This window comes from Sorex fumeus, unplaced genomic scaffold (genome assembly GCF_029834395.1).
Source record: "Sorex fumeus unplaced genomic scaffold, SorFum_2.1 ptg000035l, whole genome shotgun sequence".
In the NCBI taxonomy this organism is placed as follows: domain Eukaryota; kingdom Metazoa; phylum Chordata; class Mammalia; order Eulipotyphla; family Soricidae; genus Sorex; species Sorex fumeus.
Genome location: NW_026606092.1, coordinates 962,011 through 990,006, shown reverse-complemented (window position 1 = coordinate 990,006; position 27,996 = coordinate 962,011). Strand labels below are relative to the sequence as shown.

General features: G+C 51.0%; 1 protein-coding gene across 1 annotated transcript; it reads left to right on the top strand.

Moving 5' to 3' along the window:
• The first annotated feature begins 51 nt into the window (after positions 1–51).
• Positions 52–27,975, top strand: AVIL (advillin). The gene is made up of 19 exons (XM_056117724.1): positions 52–117; positions 2,661–2,735; positions 3,582–3,778; positions 4,905–5,013; positions 5,233–5,343; positions 5,814–6,016; positions 6,839–6,917; positions 7,044–7,142; positions 9,325–9,478; positions 9,921–10,021; positions 10,618–10,755; positions 10,839–10,997; positions 14,627–14,806; positions 19,582–19,727; positions 19,828–19,969; positions 21,794–21,982; positions 22,567–22,635; positions 24,756–24,881; positions 27,862–27,975. The coding sequence occupies exons 1-19, from the start codon at positions 52–54 to the stop codon at positions 27,973–27,975; spliced, it is 2,457 nt and encodes an 818-aa protein (XP_055973699.1).
• The last annotated feature ends 21 nt before the right edge of the window (positions 27,976–27,996 follow it).

The window sequence follows — 27,996 nt, the reverse complement described above, 5'->3', positions numbered from 1 at the left end:
ACCATCTCCCCACTTGTTCTGTGGTGTTTCCGTTCCAGGAAGCCAAAGAGCATGCCTCTGAGCAGCGCCTTCAGTGCTGTGGGCAATGACCCTGGGCTCATCACCTGGAGAATAGAGGTGAGTGGGGAGCAGCTGTGGGGGCGCAGCCTGGCCACCAGGCCTCCAGCTTGTGCTTGGGAAACAGTGGGACACATCACAGAGCTTGTTTTCCTATCCTTGCCTTCCTGGGTGCTCACAGCAGGTGGTGGCAGGTAGAAGGACGCGCTGGCAAGCGGGGCTCCAAGCCAGAGGAGGCCTTTATCCAGCCATCTGCTGGAGTCTGCACTGCCAGTAAATACCCTGCAGCGTGGGTGGGGATGGGCCCCACCCAGGAGGTTCCTGCCCCTTCTGTTAGCAGCGTGGAGCCTACTATCCGAAGGCCACAATAGCACATGCAAAGTGGTGGTGGGGGGACCCTTGAGGGGTGAGGTCAGAGCATTGGTCCCATCTGAGATTGAGCCCTTCTAGCTGACCTCAGGCTCCAGCAACCTGACCCAGGCAATTCCATCTGCCAGCGTGGGCCACACTTACTCTCTCACTCACCTCTCTGAGCCCAAGGAGGAGCTGCTGCCTAAAACCTCACTTCACTGTGCTCCCTCAGTGGGGAGCTTCCCTGCAGGCTCACCAGGTCACTTCCACTGTTTCTGTGCTGCCAGGACCCAACCAGGGCCTCACACATGCAAGGCAAGGGCGCAGCTACAGAGCCACATCCCAGCCCCTTCTTCCATTTTGTAAGACTATATCTAAAGGGGCCGGGGCGATAGCACAGTGGAGAGGACATTTGCCTTGCACGCAGCCAACCTTGGTTCAATCCCTGGCATCCCACATGGTCTCCTAAGCACTGCCAGGAGTCATTCCTGAGTGCAGAGCCAGGAGTAACCCCTGAGCATTGTGGGGTATGACCCAAAAAAGCCAAAAAAAAAAGGCTATATTTTAAAAATAGGAGACACTTGGGGACAGAGAGATAGTACAGTGGGTAGGGCTCTTGCCTTCCACACAGTCAACCCAGGTTTGGTCCCTGGCACCTGATATGGACCTCCAATATCACCATCAGGAGTAATCCCTGAGTGCAGAGCCAGGAGTAAGCCCTGAGCATCACCATGTGTGCCCCAAAATATCCAAAAACAAAACTTAAGAAGTACTTGGCTGGAGAGAGTACAGAGGATACAGCTGGACAGCTCTTACCTTGTATGTGACCACCCTGGGTTTGATCCCCAACCCCACATATAATCCCCCAAGCCCCACCAGGAGTGATCCTTGAGCACAGAGCCAACAGTACATCCTCCCATCCACTTAAATGAAAACAACAAAAATCTAAAAGATACTAAAGAGGTACAATAACAGTAGGCCAGTCCACATTTTTTCATTTGTCACACATTTCATAGTGTTCCACAAATATGACTGTAGTTTTCCCCTTGGGGTTGTTGACAAAACCCACATCCCAGTCCATGTCCCCAGCCCACTTGGGAAAAGCCAGACATGCTGGTGACAACCAGGGCCCCAACCAGGGCTCCACACTGACAGTCGTCAGTGGAGGTGGTGTCAGTAAGGGCGGAAGCGCTGGGGAGCAGGTGCGAGCTGGGGTGCGGTCCCCCCTGGGCTACCGCCCAGGGTTGCTTCGATGGTTCTCAGCGCCGACCAGCTCCCAGAGAAGCTGCAGCGGGACCACGTGGAAGTCGAGGCTGCGACTGCAACCGTTTCGCGCCCAGCTCCCGGGTACTCGTGGTGTTGTGTGCGGTGCAAAGCCCCTGTTTTAGAGACCCCGGCTTGTTACCAAATCCCTCTCCGAAGGGCCTCTGCAGATCCATGCCTTTGAGCAGAAAACGCTCACCCCCGCGAGCAGCAGAAATTAGGGACTTGAGGACTCAGGGCCCCCTTCAGTGTAGTGTTGGGGGAAACAGGGACCGCGAGGGCCTGGCTGCTCCCTGCCCCGCACCCCCACACCCCTACTGTTGATTGTTTCCACAGTCTGCAAGTTCCAACTCGCGAGAAGGCGGGTGTGCCTCCAACTGGGATGTGAGCGTTCTGGACCAGAGGGTGGCCTCCTGTGGCACCTCCTACCCGTCCCCACCACCACCCTAGCACTTCCCTGCTGGCCCCCGCAACAATTTTTTTTAAAGAAAATAATATGTGACAGTGGCAAAAGGAGTCCCGCACCCTGCGAGCATCCACATCCCCAAAATCCCAAGGATCTGGCATTCTGCCACGCAGAACCTCTTTGGTGGGCGGAGCCAGCGGGACGGGGCTAGACGGGGCGTGGCCAGCGGGGCGGGGGGGCGTGGTCCGAGGGGCGGGGCTTATAGGGGCGTGGCCTGATGGCGTTCTGGATGGGCGTGGTCTATGGGGCGGGGCCAGCCTGCCGGGAATCCCCGTGGCTGCTGGCATGTGTCCAGCGTTTCCTGCTGGCGTGCGTTCCCAAGACTCTTCACAAAGTCACAGCAGAGGAGAGGGTGGGCGAGGTCAGGTCCTGTTCAGCAGATGCTGGAGGGGTTGCACACTGGCGTGCGACTCCACATCCTGGCCAACAGAAGGTCACTTCTCTCTTTCCTCTCCTGGGCCTCATGACAGAAAAGAGGGAGCTGGTGGGATATTCAGTTCTTATACTGCCCTTGTCCTTGCAGAAAATGGAGCTGGCACTGGTGCCCCTGAGTGCCCACGGCAACTTCTATGAGGGGGACTGCTACGTTGTCCTGTCGGTGAGCCCCCATCCCCGTTCCCACCAGCATCTCCCAAGAGCCAGTTCCCACACTCTCCTGACTGCTTTCCCAGTGATGCTCATCAGGCCTCTGGCATCCGTCTTGAGTCTTTATGAGCCTTGTGCAAAGCAGACCTCCAGTTTGACTCTCAGAAGTCATTGATTTGGTTTTTCGTTTTAAATTTTGAACAGAAAAGGGGAAAGGGGCCTCATTTTGAGCCTCAGGGTGCAATCCACAATACATGTCTCCCCAGAGCAGCCTGCAAAAAGGCTGGAGAGAAAGTGCCTTGCATGCTTTGCATGCAGCTGACCCAGGTCTGATCTCCAGCACCACATATGCCACCTGCCCCCCAAGCCCTGAGAGAAGTTATCCCTGAGCACAGAGCCAGGAGTAAATCCTGAGCAAAGTGGGATTTGGCCCAAGAACCAAAATAAATGAACTTTTTAGTTAAGAGAAATAAAGTGGTGTGGTGGAAGGCCGGATCAATACTAGACTCTCTGACCACCAAGTGTCCATTCTGGTTGAGGACACGTGTTCCCACCTGGTGGGCATGGAACACAGCTGTTTAGGTGGATGATCTCCCTGGTACTGTGCAGGTATGTTCATGTAGTGAGTTTGTATATCCATGTAGTAAGTCTGAAATCTAATTTGGATGAGACCCCTTGGGTTTCCACTTATTCTGAGAACATTAAGCAAACAGCTTTCCTGACTGCAAAATTTGGACAGCCAAGGCAGGGGCACAGGGCAAGACCATACTGAGAGGAGGTGGCACCCACGCCGGCAGGGCACAGCTGCTGGAGGCTGCCCCTTCCCTACTCCTGAGCTGTCTCTCTGGCCACATCCCAGACCCGGAAAGCGGGCGGCCGCCTCTCCCAGGACATTCACTTCTGGATCGGGAAGGACTCCTCCCAGGACGAGCAGAGCTGTGCTGCCATCTACACCACGCAGCTGGACGACTACCTCGGGGGCAGCCCTGTACAGCACCGGGAGGTCCAGTTCCACGAGTCCGACACCTTCCGAGGCTACTTCAAGCAGGGAATCATGTGAGTGAGGCGGCAGCGGTGGATTCCTGAGGAGGAAACCCCACAGGTTAAGTGCACGTGCGCAGAGTAATCAGCGAAGCACAAATCAACTAACTTTCCACTTCCCCCGCTGGAGTTGCATGGATTTTTGTTTTGTTTCGTTTTCAATGGGGAGCCACATCTGGAGTTGCTCAGAGCTTACTCCTCACTCTGTGCTCAGGAATCACTCCTGGCAGTGCTCAGGGGTCTTAGGTGGGCTGCCAGGGATCAAACCTGGGTCAGTTGTGTGCAAGGCAAATCCCTACCCCCGATACTATCGCTCTGGCCCTGGACTGAGCCATTTATTTTATTTTATTACTTATTTATTTTGCTTTTTGAGTCACACCCGGGGATGCACAGGGGTTACTCTTGCCTTTGCACTCAGGAATTACTCCTGGCGATGCTCGGAGGTGCATATGGGATGCTGGAAATCAAACCCGGGTTCGGCCACGTGCAAGGCAAATGCCCGACCCACTGTACTATAGCTCCAGCCCCTGGACTGAGCCATTTAGCTTCAGTGCTAGCACATGGGCTTATAGGGAGGGGCACCTGGACTGGAGAATCTTGAGTTGGACAAGGCCAACTTCTTTTGGGTTAATAATCCAGGCTCCCCGCCACTCTCACCACCCACTGCTGGCCCCCGGTGGCTCCCTGCATGTCCTTCCTAGGAGGGTTCCTGGGAGAGAGACAGGCTTGGGGTGAGAACTGGCTGGGCTGCAAGAGAGCTGATAGTGGAGCCGGGGTGCTAAGGCCATGGGACCATTCATGGAGCTGCCGCTGAATCTCAACTGCCCAGAACATTCCTAGAACACCACAAGCTTTTCCATGCACTGAGGGCTTTCTCCTAAGGCGGCCCCTGTCTCAGGGACTCCCATCCAGGCACGGGTTCTCACCCTTCAGGGACAACAGCCAGTGTGACCCTGCCAGAGGGCCCGTCATGGCATCTTTATGGGTGACCGTGGCCCCCATCGCCTGGATTTGTTTTGGGGCTTCATCTGTGTCACCCACCTGGGCAGAAGCTGCATTTGTGTCACTCGCAGCTGTGTCCCCAGAACTGGCACAGAACAGACCCTCCATAAATAACCAAATGGCTGTTCTCTCATCTCAGCTACAAAAAGGGTGGTGTGGCTTCTGGGATGAAGCACGTGGAGACCAACACCTATGACGTGGAGCGGCTGCTACACGTGAAGGGGAAGAGGAACATCAGGGCCACTGAGGTAATTCCTGCCTGCTGTCAGCCCTGGGTCTCCCCACCTGACCTTTAAGAACCCCTTCCGAGGGGCCAGAGAGATGGCTTCGTGTGCAGCAGCCCCGGGTTCGAACCCCAACACAGAATGGTCCATACCCACCCCTCCTTGCCTGCTCCAAGCACCTCCACTATGAGCCAGGAACTTTCTTAGAAATTCCTCCTGAACAATGCTCACCTCTCATTCCAGGTGGAGATGTGCTGGGACAGTTTTAACCGAGGGGATGTCTTCCTGCTGGACCTGGGACAAGTCATCATCCAGTGGAATGGGCCGGAGAGCAACAGCAGGGAACGCCTGAAGGTCGGGCTCCGCCTGGTTCATGCTCTTCCCTCTCCCCCGGCCCTTGCACTTTCTTTGCTACTTTTTCCTTCTTTGTTGTGTGTTTTGTTGCTTTTTGTGGGGGGGGGGGGGGGTTAGAGGCCTCCCCAGCATGCTGGGGGCCACCAGGGTTTTATCCTGCTCGAGTCAAGAGCCCATGCAGCACTGGGGATCAGACCCAGGGTCCTGTGTATAGTAGGCATGTGCCCCAGCCCTCTGAACTGGTCCCTGCACCCACATTTTCTTTTTTCCTTTCCCACTGACTCTCCCCTGATAGGCAAGCCAGATCCTGCCTCGGGGTACAGTCTGTCTTAGCAGTAGGTCAACTGCCCAAGGTACACGCGTCAGCTACAGAGCGAGGCCTGTGTGTGAGCCCCAAGCAGTGTGTGCCGAAGCCGGCAGGCAGAGTGGAGGCCCCAGGAGCTGAGGGCATGCCTGGGCTTCCTTGACAGGCTATGCTTCTGGCTAAGGATATTCGGGACAGGGAGCGAGGGGGCCGTGCTGAAATCGGAGTGGTCGAGGGAGACAAGGAGGCAGCGAGTCCAGAGCTGATGAAGGTCCTTCAGGACACCCTGGGTCGCCGTTCCGCCATCAGGCCTGCCGTCCCCGACGAGAGCCCGGGCCAGCAGCAGAAAGCAAATATCATGCTGTATCAGTGAGTAGCTCCGCCTGGCTGCTGGTGGGAAGTTGGGGCGACAAAGTATCCCCTAGAAAACTAGGCACCTCTTTTTGGAGATGCAAGCTTCTGATTTTGAGTCCTATGCAAAGGCAGCTTCTAAGAGGGGACTCAGTACTCCACATTTAAGGTGTCCACCATCTGTTCTTGGCAGGAACTCTTCCCAGTCTCCATGGGGTATCCTTCCCTAATTGCAGTCTGGACATGCCCAGAGATGTGGAAAGGATAATATGCAGAACAGAGGTGCACAAAATCCTCTTTTAGAATGGATTGGAGGGGCTGGAGTGATAGCACAGCAGGTAGGGCATTTGCCTTGCACACAACCAACCTAGGTTCGATTCCCAGCATCCCATATGGTCCCCTGAGCACTGCCAGCAGTAATTCCTGAGTGCATGAGCCAGGAGTAACCCCTCTGCATTCCCAGGTGTGACCCAAAAAGGAATAAATAAATAAACAAATAAAAGAAATAGAATGGACTGGAGAGACCACATAGGGCCTGCATGCAGCTGACACTGGTTCCATCCCTAGTACTACATAGTTTGCTGAGCACCACCACGGGTAATCCCTGAGCACAAAGCCAAGAGTAGCCTCCAAGCACAGCTGGGTCTCCTCTCCCCTACTTCCCCCTGGAAAAAAAATAAGTAAAAATTAAAGAATTAAAATTAAAAGTCTCCTCTGGAGTATGAAGTCTTCCATATTCCTGCCTGCATTCCTGAGAAACTTCCTACTCAAACAAAGCCAGAAAAATATCAACTGCTGCTCTGTAGACAAAAGGCGCAGCCTAATCTCCCCATTCTCCAGCGTGTCAGACTCGGCCGGGAAGCTGGAAGTCACAGAGATAGCCCAAAGGCCTCTGGTCCAGGAATTACTGAATCATGATGTAAGTAGAACCTTCGGGGACTTAGGAGGGGGTGGTCAGCCCTGGCTTCTGAGGTCCAGAGCCTGGTCAAAGGCCTTCCTAAAGGTCTGAAGTCTCAGTAACCCTCTTCATCTCTCATTGCTTCAGGACTGCTACATCCTGGACCAAAGCGGCACCAAGATCTATGTGTGGAAAGGAAGAGGAGCCACAAAGCAGGAGAAACAGGCCGCCATGGGGAACGCCCTGGTAGGGTCTGCAGATGTACACTGCCATCCTCAGGAGTCTGCCAGTGGCACTTCAGATGTGTCCTGGGGCCATAGCGCTAAGCACATACGCATATGATTTCAGCTGCAAACCGGGACTCAGTTATTCAACCCAGGCTTCATCCCACTAGGATTAAACAACATGTGCCAAGAGCTCAGAGCAGTTCTCGCACATGCGGCTGCCCGACAAAAAGGGGGGCTGTTAATATCAAGGGGGTGTCACAGCTCCAGACTCACTTTCCATTCCTGTCCATCCCCCACAGGCCATACAGGTAGAATAAGGATGGTGCACAGCAGGGTGACAAATGAGCCTATAGACATGATTCAAAGTCATGAAAGGAAAGGAATGTAAGACAAAGAGACTGTACAGGCTAAGGTGCTCACCTCACATGCAATTGTCCTGGGTGTGGTCCCCAGCATTGATATGGTCCCCAAAACACTTCCAGGAGTTATCCCTGAGCACAGAGCCAGGAGTAAGCTTTGAGCACTGCCGGATGTGGCCCCAATTTTTTTTTAAAGGAGGGGCTGGAATGATAGCATAGCAGGTAGGGCGTTTGCCTTGCATGCGGCCGACCCACGTTTGATTCCCAGCATCCCATATGATCCCCTGAGTAATTCAACTCAGGAGTAATTCCTGAGTGCAGAGCCAGGAGTAACCCCTGTGCATCGCCGGGTGTGACCCAAAAAGAAAAAAAAAGGAAAAAAGAGGAGTCAAGAGGTCGGAGTGATATCACAGTGAATAAGACACTGGTTATGCAAGCAGCCAACCCAAGTTTGACATCCCATGTTGTCCTCCCAGCCCTGCCAGGGGTCAGCCCTGAATGCTGCTGCCAGGTGTGTCCAAAGAGAGAGACAGAGAGACAGTCAGACAGACAAGCAGACAGAGAACAGGAGTGCAAAGAAAAAAAAATGACCATGTGAAACCAATGAGGGAGTGCCCCAATGCCAGTCTGTTCCTCGAAGCAGATAACCCAGTCCCTAGGCACATCTCACTTAGACTCAGACTCTGCCTCCCAGGATGGAGCTATCTGCCCCTCTGCTTCAAAGGGAGGGATGTTTGGGAAGGGCTCTCGGAAGTCTGGTGGAGGGAGGCAGACTCTTCAGAGGTGGATGGGGTGTTGGAAGACATATGCACAAAAACTATTAGTAACACTATTGTAAATCTCTGTACCTCAATAAAAGTGGCTTAAGAAGGAAAAAGCGGGACCAAAGCAATAGTACAGCAAGTAGTGTATCTCCCCGCCTTGCCTCCGGCCAAGCCAGGTTTGGTTCCTGACATCCCAGATAGTCCCCAGAGCAGGTCAGAAATGATCCCTTAATGCAGAGCTAAGAGTAATCCATGAGCACTGCCAGTGTGCCCTTCCCCACCCCCAAAAAAAAATTTTGGGGGGGGTCACACCCAGCAATGCACAGGGGTTAGTCCTGGCTCTGCACTCAGGAATCACTCCTGGCAATGCTCAGGGGACCATATGGGATGCTGGGAATTGAACCCAGTTTGGCCACGTGCAAGGCAAACACCCTACCTGCTCCAGCCCCCAAAAATACTGTTTTAAAAGACCCTGGAGCAGAGTATAGCTGGTATAGCTGAGAAGGCGCTTGCCTTGCAAGCAGCTTCCCCCAGCTAGAAGATTTGATCTCCCATATCCCATATGGTTCCCCAGGCCCTACCAGGACTGATCCTCGAGCACAGTCAGAAATAGGCCCTGAATCCCAGCAGGTCTGAGCCAAGCGACCCCTCTCCCCCAAAAAGCCTTGTTTCTATAAGGCTATCCCAGGACCGTGAGTCAGGGGGTGAGACTGTGGAGCACCATAACAGTTAGAGATCAAAACTCCCACTTCACTTTCCCTACTCGGAAATAGCATGGACTAAAATAGGGAGGAGGTGCTGGAGATATAGCACAGCGGGTAGGGCGTTTGCCTTGCACGTGGCCGACCCGGGTTCGATTCCCAGCATCCCATATGGTCCCCTGAACACCGCCAGGAGTGACTCCTGAGTGCACAGCCAGGAGTAACCCCTGTGCATCACCAGGTGTGACCCAAAAAGCAAAAAAATAAATAAATAAATAAAACAGGGAGGAATTTAAAGGGACCCTAAAAAATAAAAGACGAAACAAAAGTAGTGAATGTCCAGGCAGAGCCCAACCCCAGCGTGTCCGTGTCTGCAGAGCTTCATCGGGATGAAGGGCTACCCGGGCAGCACCAACGTGGAGACTGTCAACGACGGCGCAGAGTCAGCCATGTTCAAGCAGTTGTTCCAGAACTGGTCAGTAAAGAACCAAAGCACAGGGCTGGGGAAGATATTCAACATTGGGAAAATTGGTGAGCTTATCCCTCAGACTATCTTCTTTTTGTTTAGGGGTGGGGGTGGAGAGGGCTGGTGGCAGGGTTACCCCTGTGTTGTTTGGGGGCTACTCTCTGGCAACCATCTGTGGTGCCAGGAATCAAACTGGGTTGGGCCTCCTGCAAGGTGAGAACCTTAACCCCGTACCCTCTCTCCAACCCAGATCATTTTCTGAAACTCTCTAGAAAAGGCAAAGGAAGGGCTGGAGCAATAGCACAGCGGGTAGGGCGTTTGCCTTGCATGCAGCCAATCCAGATTCGATTCCCAGCATCCCATATATTCCCCTGAGCACCACCAGGAGTAATTCCTGAGTGCAGAGCCAGGAGTAACCCCTGTGCAACGCCAGGTGTGACCCAAAAAGAAAAAAAGAAAAGGCAAAGGCTTTCACTTACTTCACTCCCCTCCACCCCTTACCTATAGCTAAAGTTTCCCAAGAGAAGTTTGATGTGACCCTGCTGCACTCCAAGCCGGAGGTGGCGGCCCAGGAGAGAATGGTGGACAACGGCCATGGAAAGGTGGAGGTAAGGCTAGGCCCAGCCGTTCCGGGTCCGGGGAATTCTGAGTCTGCTTTGATTTCGGATTTTTCACCTCTGGCATGGGGGTAATATTCAAGCTGCTGGAGTCTGCAGCATTTCTCCATAATTCTTTGTTTGGAGGTCACCCCTGGTGGTGCTCAGGACTTACTCCTGGCTCTGCACTCAGGGATAACTCCTGGTGGGGCTCAGGGGACCAGAGGGGGGTGCCAGGGATCAAACCCATGTTGATCACATGCAAGGCAAGTACCCTGACCACTGTGCTATCTCTGGCTCATCTCTACAGTTCTTCAGGGAAATGAAAGGCAGCTTCCCAACAGTTTGCCCACAGCGCATATATTCAAATCCTCCCTGCCCTGCTCCAGGGATGCACCTGACCGGGGATGAATCCAGTTCTTCTCCATATTCAAATCATGCAAATGTGATCAGCCCTGAGCTGGGAAAGGAGAACCAGCGGGGAGGGGTCCTGAGAGGAGATTAGCTCGGAACCCACCTGGAGCCTCTGTGGAAGGGGGCCCAGTACCCTCGAGGTGCCTCTCCTGCAAGGACCCCAGATCCTGGGAACTGCTTCCTCCTTTGCTCAGGTCTGGAGGATTGAAAACCTGGAGCTGGTCCCTGTGGAGCACCAGTGGCACGGCTTCTTCTATGGGGGAGACTGCTACCTGGTTCTCTACACATACGAGGTGAACGGCAAGCTGCACTACATCTTGTACATCTGGCAGGTAGGTCTGAGCCGGGCTCCCAGCCCTGGACACTGCAGGGGCAGTGGCCAGCAGGGCCCTTTCCTCCCCTCTCCCCCCTGCAGGGCCGCCACGCCTCCCAGGACGAACTGGCAGCCTCAGCGTACCAGGCTGTGGAGGTGGACCGGCAGTTTGACGGGGCCCCGGTACAGGTTCGGGTCGCCATGGGGAAGGAGCCTCGCCACTTCATGGCCATCTTCAAAGGGAAGTTGGTCATCTTCGAGGTGAGGCTCTCATATAAAAGAAAAAAAAACACACCTCAGGGGCTGGAGAGTGCTCAGGGATCACTCCTGAGCCTGCCAGGAGTGATCCCCTGAGCACAGAGCCAGGAGTAAGCCCTGAGCATCTCCAGTGTGCCCCCCTCTCCCGCAAAAAAAGAAAGACAGCAAATCACACCTTGAGTGGTTGAAGAGATAGTACAGTGGGTAGGGCACTTGCTTTGCCACGTAGCTGACCCAGATTAGATCCCTGGCACCACATATACTGCCCTGAGCCCTGCCAGGAGTGATATATGAGCCAGGAAATGAGCCCTGCCCTGAGCAGAGTTGGTGTACTGCTCAAAAAAAAAAATTTTTTTTTAAGAAAAAGAAAAATGACGTCTCAGGGCTGGGGAGAATATGTTTTGCTTAAGAGACACCCCCACTCCAAGCACTGCCAGGAGTGGCTCCTGTTATCCTACATCAACTAATGAGACTGCTTTGTGTTTGAAATTGTTTCTCTAGTTCAAATTTTGTGTTTTTGTAAAAAGAAAAGGGGGAGATGTAGGATAACATTGCTTTGTCCTTTCTGCCTTGCTGCAGGGAGCTTAGGTTTATTGGGTTACTCCCATCACAGTGCTCCCATTCCTCTGTGTTTATTTGTAACTTCTTTCTTTGTGCTCTGTTGACTTGTAAATATTGCTTTTCTCTTCTCCTTAAGTCCTTTGCATAGTTAATTCAGAGCAACGTCCTTTTTGTATGGATACAAGAAGAGATACACTGAGGCTTATAGGATGGCTCTCCTGGGAACATCTTGCCACAGACTCAGACTACAGTGCTCAGGCCAGATTAATCTTTCCTAACCCTTGCAGGGTCCAAATCAACTTTTTGGATCATGACAGAATTTATCCACGATCATGCTCTTAACTTATAGTTAAGCATTGTGGCACTTTGGCCAGGCCCATTTCAATGTCACGGTAGCACATAGCACACTGCTTGCCCTGGGTCCATCCAGTCCCTTGTTGGGACCCTGCTTTTGGGGTGCTAGGAAGTAAGGGCAACTGAGGCTTAAGTTGAGAGAACAGATGTCTAGGAGGAAAATATCATTCAGAATCAATTGACTCCCAAGCTACAAAAGCATAGCATTAACTGTCTTCTTGTGCCCATATGGAAAGAACATTGCTCAGAATTAACTAGGACTTAGGGAGAAGAGAAAAAAAAATATTTACAAGTCAACAGAGCACAAAGAAAGAAGTTCAAAATAAACACAAAGGAATGGGAGCACTGTGATGAGAGTAATTCAATAAACCTAAGCTCCCTGTGGCAAGGCGGAAAGGACCTACCGATATTATCCTACATCTCCAAAAACAAAATTTGAAAATTACACATTAAGTAAAAATGAACTAATAAGTTAGCACAATGGGCTCCCATAGAGGAGAGGCAGAGTGAACACAGGAAGGATGAGGGCTCACCTGTCTCCAGTCCCTCCACAGACAGTGGACCCAGCTCCCTTGGGCCTCAAGTTCATCAGTGCCTAATTGCTATTCAAGGTCTTTTTTTTTTATCTAAATCAATTTTTATCATCCAAACAAACAAATAATCCAGTCTTGTCTTTCATGGAAAACAGCATAATTCAGCTTGGCTCATACAATAGAGGTAAAAACCCATCTTGGTAGCTCTGAATTCCTGAAAAATATCTCATTCACAAGGCTGTTGTCACTATTCAGTGCTAAAAAACAAAAAGAGTAATGAGCACAGACGCACACAGATCCTGCAGAGGGGAAAGCACTCCCTCTTCCCTTTTCATGTGCTCTCTGCTATGAATATGGACATTGGAGTGTTCTGTTGTCAATTTAGTTGCCTGTCTCTTCCCTGGGTCTGTAGATATAGATAGATACAGATATAGAGATAGACATATATATGTACGTATGTGTGTGTCTCTATGTGTGTATTTTAAATAGTATTCGACAGCATTTTATTTTATTGGCTTCTTGGTTCACACCCAGTGATGCACAGGGGTTACTCTTGGCTCTGACTCAGGAATTACTCCTGGCTGTGCTTAGGGGACCATATGGAGAGCCAGGGATTTAACCTGGGTCAGCCATATGCAAGGCAAACACCCTACCCGCTGTACTATCACTCCAGACCTAAAGGTCTTTATATATATATATATATATATATATATATATATATATAAATATTTTTTGCTTTTTTTTGGGGGGTCACACCCAGCGATGCTCAGGGGTTACTCCTGGCTCTACACTCAGGAGTTACTCTTGGCGGTGCTGGGGGACCCTATGGGATGCTGGGGATTGAACCCAGATCAGCCGCATGCAAGGCAAATGCCCTACCCACTGTACTATCACTCCGGCCCCAGTGTCTTTATATTTTTAAAGGAGACAAACCCAGCCTTTCTGGGGTTGGAGGATAGGGCCACTCCCAGCCATGTGTAGGACTAGTAGGACCACCCTGGGCCTTCCTGGCTGGTGGAGCTTGGGAAACCATGCAGTGCAGGGGATCAAACTCAGGGCCTCACACATGTCAGGCATGTGCTCTATCTTGTGAGCTATCAGCTCCCTAATCTCCACACACCTCTCCAGTTGGTTGGCCTCTCACTGAGATGTCACATATGCTTTCTGACGCCATCCACCCCACCCCCATCTGAATGTGTCTCTTCAGGTCTCTACACCTCTACAAACCATTGGGAAAAAGCATGAATAAGAATATATGGGGCTGGAGTGATAGCACAGTGGGTAGGGCATTTGCCTTGCATGCAGCCAACCTGGGCTCCATCCCCAGCATCCCGTAGGGTCCCCCAAGCACCGCCAGGAGTAATTCTTGAGTGCAAAGTCAGGAGTAAAGTAACTTGTGAGCATCGCCAAGTGTGACCCAAAAAGCCAACATAAATAAATAAAGCTATTTTAAAAATAAAAAAGAATGTATAAAGTTATATACTACTGTCACACAAGCCTGCAGTCAAGTCCCAACCTTGTCATTTCTCAGCCAGGTCTCTTTCATTGTTTTTGTTTTGTTTGCTTTTTGGGTCACACCCAGCGATGCGCAGGGGTTACTCCTGGCTCTGCACTCAGGAATTACCCCTGGTGGTGCTCGGGGGACCATATGGGATGCTGGGAATTGAACCCAGGTCGGCCGAGTGCAAGGCAAATGCCCTACCCACTGTGCTATCGCCCCAGCCCCTTTTCGCTGTCTTTTTGTTTTGGGGGCACATCCTGTGGTAGTCAGGGCTTACACCTAGCTCTGTACTCAAGGATCACTGCTGGTGGGCTCAGGGACAATATGGCAGGACAGAACCCGGGTCGGCTGCATGGAAAGCAAGTGCCCCATGCCCCACAGGCAGATTTCTGAATTTATTTCCCTATCTATACTGGGGTTGGTAATAGCTACTTCATAGAGTTTTTGTGAGGCTCCGTGAAATTATGCAGGTGAGGCACCACTCACAAAGCGGCACATAATAAACACCTTAGAAGAGAAGCTAGAATTAGTGGCAGCACAACTCAGCTTGCCTGACCCGTCCAGTTAGCCTGGACGCTCCTCCATGAAACACGCCAACGTTCCCAGATTTTGTGCACCAGCGAGCACTGAGCTCTGCCCACAGCAGGCCCTTGCCCACCAGACTCTGCCTCTCTCCTCTCTAGGGAGGAACATCCAGGAAGGGAGATGCCGAGCCTGAACCCCCCGTAAGACTCTTCCAGATTCAAGGAAATAACAGCTCGAATACCAAAGCAGTGGAGGTGCCGGCCCTCTCGTCATCCCTCAACTCCAATGATGTCTTCCTGCTGCAGACCCAGACACAGCACTTCCTGTGGTATGGCAAGGTAGGTGCCCAGCTCTGCACCTCCCTCCCCATCAGCAGGTCCAAGGCAGAGGGAGTGGGCTCAGGCACAGTCCTGAAAGAGAAGAAACTTTCTCCTGAGGCTCTGCAGAAGGGCCACCGTGTTCCCCGAGAGTCCCCCAGAGAGACTCCATGCGCGGCCCCATTCTGCCCAGCAAACACGCCGCAGACTTCTGTGCCCATGGAGGTTGCACTGCACCAACCTTTCCACATCGGTTTGGTGATCGTCATCAGTACTAAACAAAAGCACTAAGATGGTAATTTTTTTTTCTTTTTGGGTCACACCCAGCAATGCACAGGGGTTACTCCTGGCTCATGCACTCAGGAATTACTCCTGGAAGTGCTCAAGGGACCATATGGGATGCTGGGATTCGAACCTGGGTCAACCACGTACAAGGCAAATGCCCTGCCCACTGTACTATCGCTCCAGCCCCTAAGATAGTGATTTTTGTCCATTCAGTCCATGCCTGCATTAGAAAGCATGAGAGTCCATTTATAAAGGAGAGTTTGTAAAGGAAAAGGAAAAGAAGCTCAATAACATTAGCCATTAGGCAGATGTAAACAAGAACTTTAGTCATGTACAGGTGAGGCACCTTCAGACATTGATGCAAATACAAATAGGAGGCACATACTGGGTCGGACATGTGGAGCAATGGTAGAGCACTCGCCTTGCATACGTGTGGCCCTGAATTCAATTCCCAACATGGTATGGGCACTTATCTGGAATATCACACCAGGAGTAGATCCTGAGCACACCATGGTATGGCTTCAAAACAAAAAACAGGACCAGCAAACACACACACACACACACACACACCATAAGATTCAGTGATTCCACTTTTAAAATTCTGTTTTATTTCTCCTGGGAATTTGTTTACCCAGGAGAAATAAGAAACTGTCTTCACACAACAACCTGAACATATGCTTATGGCACCTTTTTTGCATAATCACTAACAAAACAGCAAGCAACTCAGGTAGAGGATAGAAACACCCATACTGAGGAATACCACTCAGCACCACAAAGGAACAAGCAATTCACACACACACAATATGGTAAAGTCTCAACTACATTATGTTACATGAAAGAAGCCTGGTTCAAAAGCTTCTCACATAGCACGTCTGTATGCACGTGCACTTACAGTGCATGATGCTTATGGGGTTCTGAAAAAGGCAGAAGCATAGTGATGGCAAAGAGATTGGTGAAGTCAGAGATCATTAGTGCAAAAAAGGCTTGGGAGGGGGAAGCAATATTCTTTCCCTTTGAAAGGGGAAGGGCTGGAGCGATAGCACAGCGGGTAGGGCGTTTGCCTTACACGTAGCCAACATGGCCGACTCGAGTTCGATTCCTCTGCCCCTCTCGGAGAGCCCGGCAAGCTACCGAGAGTATCTCGCCCCCACAGCAGAGCCTGGCAAGCTACCTGTTACGTATTCGATCTGCCAAACACAGTAACAACAAGTCTCACAAAGGAGACGTTACTGGGCCCGCTCGAGCAAATCGACGAACAACAGGAGGACTGTGACTGTGTGACCACTGTGAAAGGGGGAGAGGGGCAGGGGTGATAGTACACCAAGGAGGGCATTTGTCTTGCAAGTGGTTGACCCAGGTTCGATCCCCAGCATGCCATGTGGTCCCCCAAGTACCACCAGGAATAATTCCTGAGTGCAAAGTCAGGAGGAACCCCTGAGAGTCACCGGATGTGTCCCAAAGATCCAAAAATTTTCAAAAGGGGAGAAGGAGAAACATAGGCCAGATAAATAGAACAGCAGGTAAAGAACTTGCCTTGTAAGCACCTAACTTTATTATTTTTTTTATAATGTAGAAGTACTGCTATTTATTCAACCATTGATTAAGCTGAATGAATTGGACATGAACTCCACATTGCATTTTTTATTCTGAATGTTAATTTTATTTTATTACTTTATTATTATTTTTCCCTCCTTTTTTTGATTCACCGTGAGATACAGTTACAAAGCTTTCATGTTTGAGCTTCAGTCATACAATCATCAAACACTCATCCATCCCTTCACCAGTGCACATTTTCTACCACCAAAATCCCCAGTATTCCCCACCCCAACTCCCATTCCAACCCTTCCCCTGCCTGTGTGACAATTTCCCCCATATTCTCTCTCTACTTTGGTTACATTCAATATTCTGACAACTACACCACCTCCGCTTTGCTGATGACATCGTTCTAATAACACCAAACATCAGCCAAGCGGCACAAATGCTGGCCGACTTTGACCATGAGTGTGGAAAGGTAGGACTACAGCTGAATCTTACGAAGACAATGTTTATGAGAAACAGTCTCGTTCCTGACGTTCCATTCGCTCTCAACGGAACAACCATCTCCGAATGCAACAGTTATGTGTACCTTGGTCGAGAAGTCAACATGACAAATGACCTGGCACCTGAGCTGCGCAGGAGGAAGAGAGCGGCTTGGAACGCCTTCAAGAGCGTCGAAGAAATAGCTAAGAGAACGAAGAACCTCCAGCTCCAGGCATATCTCTTCGATTCCACTGTTCTGTCTGCATTAACATATGCCTCAGAGACCTGGGCCCTATGAAAACAGGATGAGAACGCTATTTGGGTCTCTCAAAGAGGAATCGAAAGAGCTATGCTTGGAGTATCATGCTTCACTCAAATGAGAGAAAGAATTCGGAGTTCAGACCTCCATCAATGCTCAAGAATCAGGGACGCTGTCTCATTTGCCAAAGCGTCAAAAATCAGATGGGCTAGACACGTAATGAGATTTGGAGATAACCACTGGACTAGAGCCGTTACCAACTGGATTCCACGAGATGTCAAAAGATCGCGTGGACGCCCACCTATGAGATGGTCCGACTTCTTCGTCAAGACCCTGAATGATCGGTTTGAGACTCTTCGTGTTCCTAGAACAAGCAGATGCCACTGGGCTACACTAGCACACGACAGGGACGAATGGAGACATTACTGGCGCCCGCCCAAGCAAATCGATGAGTAATAGGATATCAAGTGATCAAGTGATCAATATTCCGACACCAGTCTCACCACCACTCAAACCTGCCGAAAAGGCAATGCCTGACCATTTGTTTTGTATTGCTTATTATGGATAGAATATAATGTCCAGGAAATTCTGTGGCACTCTCTTCTGGGAGTTTTAGTTTATAATTTCTGGGTCTTGGCCGTTGATGAGATTATATGGCGCCAGGGGCAGTTTGTGGGTGTGACTGCCAAGCTATTGAAAACCTGGGGAACTCGGGGGAGGAGGCCCAGTCCCAATCCAAGCAGGCTTGGAGATCTCAGTCTTGGGTTCCTGCATACCTGGGTTTTCCTGCTGGTCCGCTCTCAAGTGAGGTTCATCCTGTCTTGGGTGAGGCTTGTCTCCTCTTGGGTCAGGCTCGTCCGAGCATGTGGAGAGTGGCTTTGGGCATGGTGGCGGTTGGATTCTGGAGGTTTTCAGCTGCCAGGGTTCTGTTTGGAGTGGGGAGAGAGACTCAACCCGCCCCCCACCCCTCTGAGATGCCCTGGTAAAGACAGCTTGGCCTGGGGACCTGACCTTAATTTGATCCCTGGCACTGCACATTGTCCCCTGAGCACTACCAGGCATGATCCCTAAGCATGAGACCAGAACACTGAACACTCATATATGACTTAACTCCACCTTCCAAAAAATAGAAATCAGATCCTCAGCCCCACCACCACAAAAAAATAAAAAAATTTTTTTTAAAGAATAAAGGGGATTGGAGCTATCTAGATAGTACAGGAAGTGAGACACTTGCCTCACACTTGACTGTAATGACCACAATTCCTGGTTGAATCCTTGGAACCACATTCTGGTCCCCTGAGGACCACCAGGGATCACAGCCTGTAACAGCCTCTGAGCACCTCTGATGTGGCCCACCCCAACCCCCAAAACCCAAAGAAAGACAACCAGACAAAGGTTTGTAGAAATCGCTCGATGGGCTGAGTACATGCAAAACTTTCCATATGGGAGGTGTGTCTCATCCCCAGTACAAGTTCCCCTGAGCACCATCAAGAGCAATCTCTGAGGGGCTGGAGCGATAGCACAGCAGGTAGGGCATTTGTCTTGCATGCGGCGGACCTGGGTTCGATTCCCAGCATCCCATATGGTCCCCTGAGCACTGCCAGGGGTAATTCCTGAGTGCAGAGCCAGGAGTAACTCCTGTGCATTGCGGAGTGTGACCCAAAAAGAAAAGAAAAAAAAAGAGCAACCTCTGAGGTTAGAATCAGGACATGTCCCCCCCCACCCCCCAAGTACTGCTGGGAATGGCCCAAAGACAGAAGGGGGTGGGGGCAGGAAAGAAAGCTCAGTACTGAAGCTCAAAGCTTCCATGCTGAAACCAGTGTCAACATGCACTGTGGCTCCTGATGTCATCTGTCCTTGGCCACCACACACCATCCTCTCCTGGCCTCTTCCCAGAGTGGAACACTGGCTCCCAACCTGAGGCACTGGGGCATGGTGGCTGACCCTGGCCATTCTGACCTGACCATAGTTTCCACAGCTTCTTTTTTATTTATTTTCTTTTTGGGTCACACTCGGCGAAGCACAGGGGTTACTCCTGACTCTGCACTCAGGAGTTACTTCTGGCAGTGCTCAGGGAACCATATGAAATACTGGGAATTGAACCTGGATCAGCCGCATGCAAGGCAAACGCCCTACCCACTGTGCTATCGCTCCAGCCCCTCCACAACTTCTTTGCCCCATGCATGTGCTCAGGCTGGACTAACACCTGCATTTTCTCCTCGCCTGCTCCCAGGGCTCCAGCGGGGACGAGCGAACGATGGCCAAGGAGCTGGCTGTGCTGCTCTGTGACGGCACAGAGGACACCATAGCTGAGGGCCAGGAGTCCCCCGAGTTCTGGGACCTGCTGGGCGGGAAAGCGCCCTATGCCAATGACAAAAGGTATGAGACCTCGGTGTCCCCTCCTCTCGGCTCCCCCTGTCCCCTAAGCCCGTGAACTGCACAGACCTGAGCTCGCTCCCTCTCACGGCCTCGGTTGCAGACTGCAGCAGGAAATCGATGTCCAGGCCCGACTCTTTGAATGCTCCAACAAAACTGGCCGCTTCCTGGTCACTGAGATCACAGACTTCACCCAGGATGACCTAAACCCGGGCGATGTGATGCTCCTGGACACCTGGGACCAGGTGAAGTACTCCCAGGACACTGGGAACAATCAAGACAAGGATCCCTGAACTTGAGGCTATTGCTGGTAGGGTGCTCCACTCCAGAACTCAGGTATGATAGTCCTGGGTCACCTCCACCTCAATCAAACATTTGCCAGTGGTGACCAGCTGAAAGGGTGCTTGGCCAGGGCAGTAGAGAACAGAAGGCTGTTTCTTTTTCTTCTTTGGTAGAGGTGTGGGGGCTTTGGGGCCACACCTGGCGGTGCTCATGGCTTACTCCTGAATCTGTGCCCGGGGTTCACTCCCGGCAGTCTCAGGGGACCATGTGGGATGCCCAGGCACGTGCAAGGCAAGCAACTTACCCCCTAGATTATATCTTCAGCCCCTTGAATGTTGTTTCAAACTCATCATTCTGGGACCAGGAGAGAGAGCTCAAAATGCTAAGTCCGGGGCTGGAGCAATAGCACAGTGCATTTGCTATGCACGCAGCCAACCCGGGTTCGATTCCCAGCATCCCATATGGTCCCCTGAGCACTGCCAGGAGTAATCCTGAGTGCAGAGCCAGGAGTAACTCCTGTGCATCACCGGGTGTGCCCCCCACCAAAAAAAATACCCCAAAAAAGCTAAGTCCGTGCTCTGCATATAGGAGGTCCCAGGTTTGATGCATAGCACTGCAGGTCTCCTGGAAGCAGTCCCTGAGCACAGAGTTGGGAGTAATGCCAGATGTGGCCCCAAAACAAAGTCGGTAACAACAACTAAAAAAAGTTAGGCTTCAGATGAATCACTCCAGCGAATGTAAGAGAGGAGGATGCGGGTGAGAAAGGAGGTGGTGCGTGGGGAGACTGAAACAGAACAGACGAGTCTAAGAGTGGGGCGAGAGCTGCTGCGGCCTCTGACACGCCACGTTGGCAGGGAGGGGGCTGAGGACATAAACGCCCAGGAGGCAAATGGCCAGCCCTGGGGAGAGTCGTTGGATATGGGAGTGCCTAGGAAAACTCCCGGATTATTGTTCTTAGTGATTGGATAAATGAAAGTCACCAAGAATAGAGACTGGAAATTCTGAGAGACAGTACAGGGGGCAGGGAAGAAGCCAACCCCAGTTCAATCCCCAACACTCCATACAGGTCCCCAAGCACCATCAGGAGTATGCCCACCTCCCCATCAAAGAAAACAGAGACCAAACATGAGTCTAGAAAATAGGGGCATGGGGCCAGAGCAATAGTACAGCAGGTAGGGCGTCTGCCTTGCATGCGGTCAACCCGGGTTTAATTTCCAGCATCCCATATGGTCCCCTGAGCACCGCCAGGAGTGATTCCTGAGTGCATGAGCCAGGAGTAACCCCTGTGCATCGCCAGGTGTGACCCAAAAAGCGAAAAGAAAAGAAAAGAAAAGAGGGGCAACATTTGGGTGTGGAGGGGGGAGGGTGGGATGTTCCACGTGAGGGGCATGGAGACAATCCAGAGGAGGTATCATACAAGTTCAGAGCTATGGGTTTGCAAGATGCATGTGATCATCCAAATCGCAGTCCTTCTGAGGAAGCTGTTCCACCTGCTGAATAAATTAGACTGGAAAATTTCTCAAGACCCTATGGCCAGAGCTGTAACACGGAGGGCAGGGCTTTTGCCTTGCATGCAACCAACCTGGATTTGATCCCTGGCATCCCTGTGGTTCTCCCAAGCCCACCACGAGTGATTCCCGAGTGCAGAGTCAGGATTAAACCCTGAGCATCTCAAGGTATGGCTCCAAAATGAAACAAAATGAAAAGTTCTCAAGACCCTAGCAGGCGAAGCCAGAGTTAGCATGTGCCCTTGTACCAGCGCCTCTGCACATTCTCTCTGCCACCAGGTATTCCTGTGGGTCGGGGCTGAGGCGAATGCCAAGGAGAAGGAAGGAGCTCTCCAGACGGCCCAGGAGTACCTGCGCACCCACCCTGGCGACCGAGACACCGGCACGCCCATCCTAATCATCAAACAGGGGTTCGAGCCTCCCACCTTCACAGGCTGGTTCTTGGCTTGGGACGCTCATATCTGGAGTGTAAGCACAGAGCCCAGAGCCCAATCAGTCCAGAACCCACCCATCACAGCTCCAAGTCAGAAAACCCTCAGCTTGCCTCAGTAAAGCAGGGCTGTGGCAGTAATACAAAGTTCATACAATGTATCCACCATTTCTTTCTGAGCTCTCCAATCTCCTGATAGCCCGGCAGATGTTGTTAGACAGGAGGAAGTTTAGAGAAACTGTTCCTCTGAAATCACAACTTGCCTGCAGAGCTCCAGCTTTCTGGCTCTGAACCAGAAATAACTCCTAAGCACCGTGAGGTGTGGCCCCGAAGCCAAATAAGGTCACAATTGGCCAAAAGGCAGAAGCCAGCTTTCCTGATGCTTAGTCGATTGCTGTCTTCTAAGGAGGCTGGGAGAGGTCCCAGAGAAGCCAACTGGTCCTGCTTAAGTACCTTCAACCAGCCGGCAGGGGGCTGTGGGGGGAGGGCAATCACGTTTTCTTATCCCTGAAATTTCTTCTCATTCCCCGACTCTTACTTATTTACTCATCTGCTTCCCCCAGGTTTCGGCTAGGTCTGGGATGTCCCTCTCCTATTAAGCAGGGTTTTCCCTTCTTTTCAGGAAGGGAAATCATATGAACAGCTAAAGGCAGAGCTGGGCGACGCTGCAGCCATCCAGAGGATCACCACGGTGAGCTGGGGGTTTCTGGGGGGATGCGAGGAGCCATGAGCCGGGACAAAGGTCTCTCCTATACTATTTTTGTTCTTTTCTGCACACGCATTGATATTCATCTAGAAAGGCTGGTCTAGAAGCAAGCTGCTCCAGGGGTTGAGGGGCTCCAACCTAAAAAAAATTAAGTTGCTAGGGTTGGAGAGATAGAGTCCTGTCGGTAGGGAGCTTGTGTGTGACAGTTCAGTCCAAGGCATCAGGTCCTCTGAGCCCACCAGGAGTGATCCCTGAATGCAGAGCCAGGAGTAATCCCTGAGCATCACCAGGTATACAAACAAACAACAACAACAAAATAATGTTCGGGGCTGGAGAATAGTACAGTGGATAAGATGCCTGCCTGGCACATGGCCCACTCGGATTTGATGCCTGGCACCCCAAGAGTGATCTCTGAGGTCAGAGTCAGGAGTAAACCCTGAGCATCGCTGGGTGTAGCCCTCAAGCAAAACAACAACCTGAAAAAAATATATAAAACATAACAACTGAGGGCGGGGAGATCGTTCACAGGGCTAGAACACAGGCCTGCCTGGCATGTACAGGTCCTGGGTCCCATCCCTTGTACCCTGTGGTCTCCTGAACATAGCTGGGCACAGCCCTGGTAGCCCTCAGGACTTCGGGGAAGGTCCAAAAACAAAACTATTTGTTTTTTGTTTGGGGGCCACACCCGGCAGTTCTCAGGGCTTGCTGGAGCGATAGCACAGCGGTAGGGCGTTCGCCTTACAAGCGGCCAACATGGCCGACCCGAGTTCGATTCCTCCGCCCCTCTCGGAGAGCCCGGCAAGCTACCGAGAGTATTCGGTATGCCAGACACAGTAACAACAAAGTCTCCAATGGAGACGTTACTGGGCCCGCTCGAGCAAATCGACGATCAACGGGAGGGCCTTTACCTTTACGTTTTACTCCTTGCTCTTTGCTCAGGGAACCAACACATGTGGAAGATCAAACCCAGGTGAGCCACACACAGAATCAGCACTTTAATCCTTGTACTATTTCCTCAGCCCAAAATAAATTTTATTATTCAATGCAGTCATTCAAGAATATTTAATTTACTGCCATTTGTTCCAGAAATGCCTAACGCGGAATCATGTTTATCAGTTTCTGACAATGGGGTACACAGCCAGCCAGGCCACTTCACCCTATTTTCTTTTTCTGTTGTGGGGAATCAAACCTAGGACCTCACACATGCAAAAACCAAGTGCTCCACCACTAAGCCATATACCCTGTCTCTCTCCTCCTACTTTGTTCCGGAGCCACAGTGCTTATAAGCCCAGGGCTTATCCCTAGCTCTGTGCTCAGGGGTCATATAGGGTGCTGGGGACTCAAATAAGGGTCCATGGCATGCAAGGCAAGTGCCTTCTCACTGTACTATGGCCCCAGCCCCCTTCTCCACCCCACTCCCATTTTGAGGATCAAGAACTGCAGCCTCTGGCCAGGAATCCAGCAGCTCGCTAACAAGCGGAGGAGAGCTTGGCACCTGGTGGCCCTGCACCATCTGGCAATTTTGTCCTTTGTGCTCCACAGACTCAAGATTCCGAAGCTAATGATGATAGAGTGTCATTAAAACGTATTTAAGAAAAAGTGCAGCTTCAAGCTGCTGTAATTTAAAAGTTGGAAATGTAGTTAAGTGCCAAGAGAAGGGATGTGATCACAATATTTAAATGAAGTTTCAGTGCAGCATTTATGCCAAACTGGCTGCACAAGATTTTCCAGACTTACAGAATCAGCTTTCCTGAGAAGGATCCCTGTGTCTGAGTTAACTGAGATTCCCACATCATCCTGAGACAGGCAGCCAGGTTTGGGGACCCCTTTCTGAGATGATTCTCAAAGATGCAGTGGTGCAAACCAGGTCGTGAAAGAGTTTTCCAGGGCCAGTACTGTGGGGAGGGCGTTTGCCTTGCACACTGCTGACCCGGGTTCAATCTCCGGCATCCCATATGATTCTCTGAGCACCGCCAGTATTTTCTGAGTGTAGAGCCAGGAGCGGCCCCTAAGCATTGCCGGGTGTAACCCAAAAAAGCAAAAGTTAGAAAGAAAGAAAAAAAGCTCCTGAGGTATCTCAGCTCGTGTCTCTCTCCCTTACCTAGGACATGAAGAATGCCACCCTCTCCCTGAACACTGACGATGGAGAGCCAAAATATTACCCACTAGAAGTTCTGCTGAAAAAACAAAACCAGGAGCTGCCAGAAGGTATAAATCCTGCAAAAAAGGAGGTGAGTGGCCGGAGGGGCTGTGTCTGGTGCGAGCAAAATTCTCCCACGGGTCTGGGCCCAAGCATCCTTCGAGCGCATAAGGTATTCAGGGGACACCTTAGCTACACAGTAGTTCCAACCCACACCCCGGGGCTCTGCGATGCTTCCTTACCTCCCACCTCACTCCACCCAGTCACCTCTGTCCACTTCTCTGCAGTCACTCTGGCCTAGTCAGACCTGCAACCATCCCCAAACTGGTTTCCAGCTCTGTCCCATCATCTGTTCCCCACATGATAGCCAGCAGGGGAACCACACATCACTATTCTTTGGGGGCACTGTGGTTTACAAAATCGTTATTAGTAGGGTTTCATACATGAAGCATCCCAGTACCGCATCCACCCGGTCAGTTTCCCCCTACACACAGCCCCATCAAAAGTATGGGGAGAAGGAGCTGGAGCGACAGCACAGCACGTAGGGCATTTGCTGTGCATATGGCCAACCTGGGTTCGATTCCCAGCATCCCATATGGTCCCCCGAGCACCGCCAGGAGTAATTCCTGAGTGCAGAGCCAGGAGTAATCCCTGTGCATCGTCAGGTGTGACCCAAAAAGCAAAGAAAGAAACAAACAGAACAACAACAACAACAAAAAAAAAAACATGGGGAGAAGGGGCCAGATCGGTCGTATAGCAGGGAGGGCATTTGCCTTGCACACAGCTGACCTGGTTCAATCTCCAGCATCCCATGTGGCCCTCTGGAGTGATCCTAGATAGTCTCCACCAGGAGTGTTCCCTGAGCACAGAGCCAGGAGTGAGTCCTGAACACTGCCCAGTGTGGCTCCCCACCCTGACCCCTCAAAAGGGGGGTAAGAGATGAACAGAAATCTGCTCAGAGAAGACATACTGGGGTCAAAAGGCACATGAGGGGAAAGGCACTGTGCTATTTAAAACATCTTCCGGGGGGCTGAAGCGATAGCACAGTGGGTAGGGCGTTTGCCTTGCACGCAGCCAACATGGCCGATACAGGTTCGATTCCCAGCATCCCATCTGGTCCCCCGAGCACTGCCAGGAGTGATTCCTGAGTGCATAAGCCAGGAGTAACCCCTGAGCATCGCCGGGTGTGACCCAAAAAGAAAAAAAAAATCTTCTGGAGTCAAGGAAGTAACTCAGAGCACAGGAACCCGGGCTTGGTCCCCAGCACCACGTGCTTCTCCATGCACCACTGAAATGACCTAAGTATCCAGCCAGGTATAGTTCACTGGGTCCTGTGAATCCTCCCACCCCCCAACACACACACACAGTTAAAATTAAACACGTGGAGAAAATGCAAAGACCTTCCTAGAGCCTCCAGGACCCACACATTTTGCCTCTGCCTATGTCTGGTTTTGTCTCAACCACCAGTTCCCTCTTCACTTCACTCTACTGTGTCAAACATGCTCATTCCTGCCTGGAGGCCTTTTTCACTTGCTATTTTGTCTGCTTGGAAAAAATTCTGCTCCAGTGTCACCTCCTCCAGGAAGCCTTCCCTCACTCTTCTAGTATTTGATCACTATTATCTTAGTGAGGCGAACGTGATACCACTACACTATGGAAGGATGTGATAGCACAGCAGGCATTTGTCCTGCACATGGCCAACCCGGGTTCGATTCCTCCATCCCTCTTGGAGAGCCCAGCAAGCTACCAAGCTCCTGCCCGCATGGCAGAGTCTGACAAGGTCCCTGTGGCATATTCGATATGCCAAAAACAGTAACAAGTCTCACAATGGAGACGTTACTGGTGCCCACTTGAGCAAATCGATGAACAATGGGAGGACGGTGCTATAGTGCTATTATCTTAGTATTTGATCACTATTATTGCCTCTAATAGTAGCCTCAAGAGCAAAGATCCTGTCTATCTTGTACACAATTGTATTCTCAACTTTTGAGCATCTGAAACAGTTTCTTGTACCCTAAAGTTATGACTGAATACATTACCATATAAAATGACTGGTACCCTAAAGTTATGACTAAATACATTATCATATATAATGAATGGGTTTCTTTTCCCTTTGGAAGATTTGATGGGGTAAGGATTCCTGGGATTTTCCCCTCCACAGTTTTTCCTTTAGTCAGCTTTTAATAACTGAACTTTACAGCTTTCCTGAAAACTGGATCGTTTCTATAATTTTCTATAGAAATATTCACAACCGTTACTGAATATTTGGAGAATGTGTCAGCAAGATCCACCAGATCTTTCATTTGAAAATGTCTGAACAGGGGGCAGTACAGCAGGTAGGGTGCTTGCCTTGCACAAGGCTGACCCAGGTTTAAAACCTGGCACCCCATATGGTCCCCAAATCTGCCAGGAATGATTCCTGAGTGCCAGGAGTAAGCCCTGAGCATCACCTGGTGTGGCTGAAAAAACAAAACAATGTCTGGATAAAAACAGCACGTATTGGGGCCAGATAGGGAGGGGGCTTGCCTTGCACACGGTTGACCTGGGTTCGATCTCCAGCATTCCATATGGATGATCTCCAAGCCTGCAAGGAGTGATCCCTGAGTGCAGAACGACTTATTCCATTCAAACTCTAATGTGTAGAATTCACACATAATAGAGAACCCATTGTCCTTCTGGCAAAACTGCTGCCAGTTGGGACTATGAGTCACGAATTCAGTTTTGTTTTTTTTTTCTTTTTGGGTCACACCCAGCAATGCACAGAGATTACTGCTGGCTCTGCACTCAGGAATCACTCCTGACGGTGCTCGGGAGATCCTATGGGATGCAGGGAATTGAACCCGGGTCAGTTGCGTGCAAGGCAAACGCCCTACCCGCTGTGCTATCGCTCTAGCCCCACAAAACCAGTTTCTTCCACAGATCTCACAACGTGAAGAACTCTGCAAAGACTAACAAGCCCATGGCAGACCTCCTCAACAATCCATCCCCTGCCCTTTCATAGGAACTCCCCAAACTCTCTCCGATGCCCCCAGTCAATGTTCCCTCTAACAGAAAACTTTGCTTTCTCTCAGAATTATCTCTCTGAACAGGACTTTGTTTCTGTATTTGGCATCACAAGAGGGCAATTTGCTGCTCTGCCTGGCTGGAAGCAACTGCAAATTAAGAAAGAAAAGGGGCTTTTCTAAGGCAAGAAAGCACGTGCTGCC

What these genes read in the sequence shown, in the direction of transcription:
- AVIL (XM_056117724.1), top strand. Translation starts at nt 52, where the DNA reads ATGCCTCTGAGCAGCGCCTTCAGTGCTGTGGGCAATGACCCTGGGCTC. An exon ending in CCGCCATGGGGAACGCCCTG is followed by an intron (nt 7,143 to 9,324) that starts GTAGGGTCTGCA and finishes CCGTGTCTGCAG; the next exon opens with AGCTTCATCGGGATGAAGGG. An exon ending in ACGGCCATGGAAAGGTGGAG is followed by an intron (nt 10,022 to 10,617) that starts GTAAGGCTAGGC and finishes TCCTTTGCTCAG; the next exon opens with GTCTGGAGGATTGAAAACCT.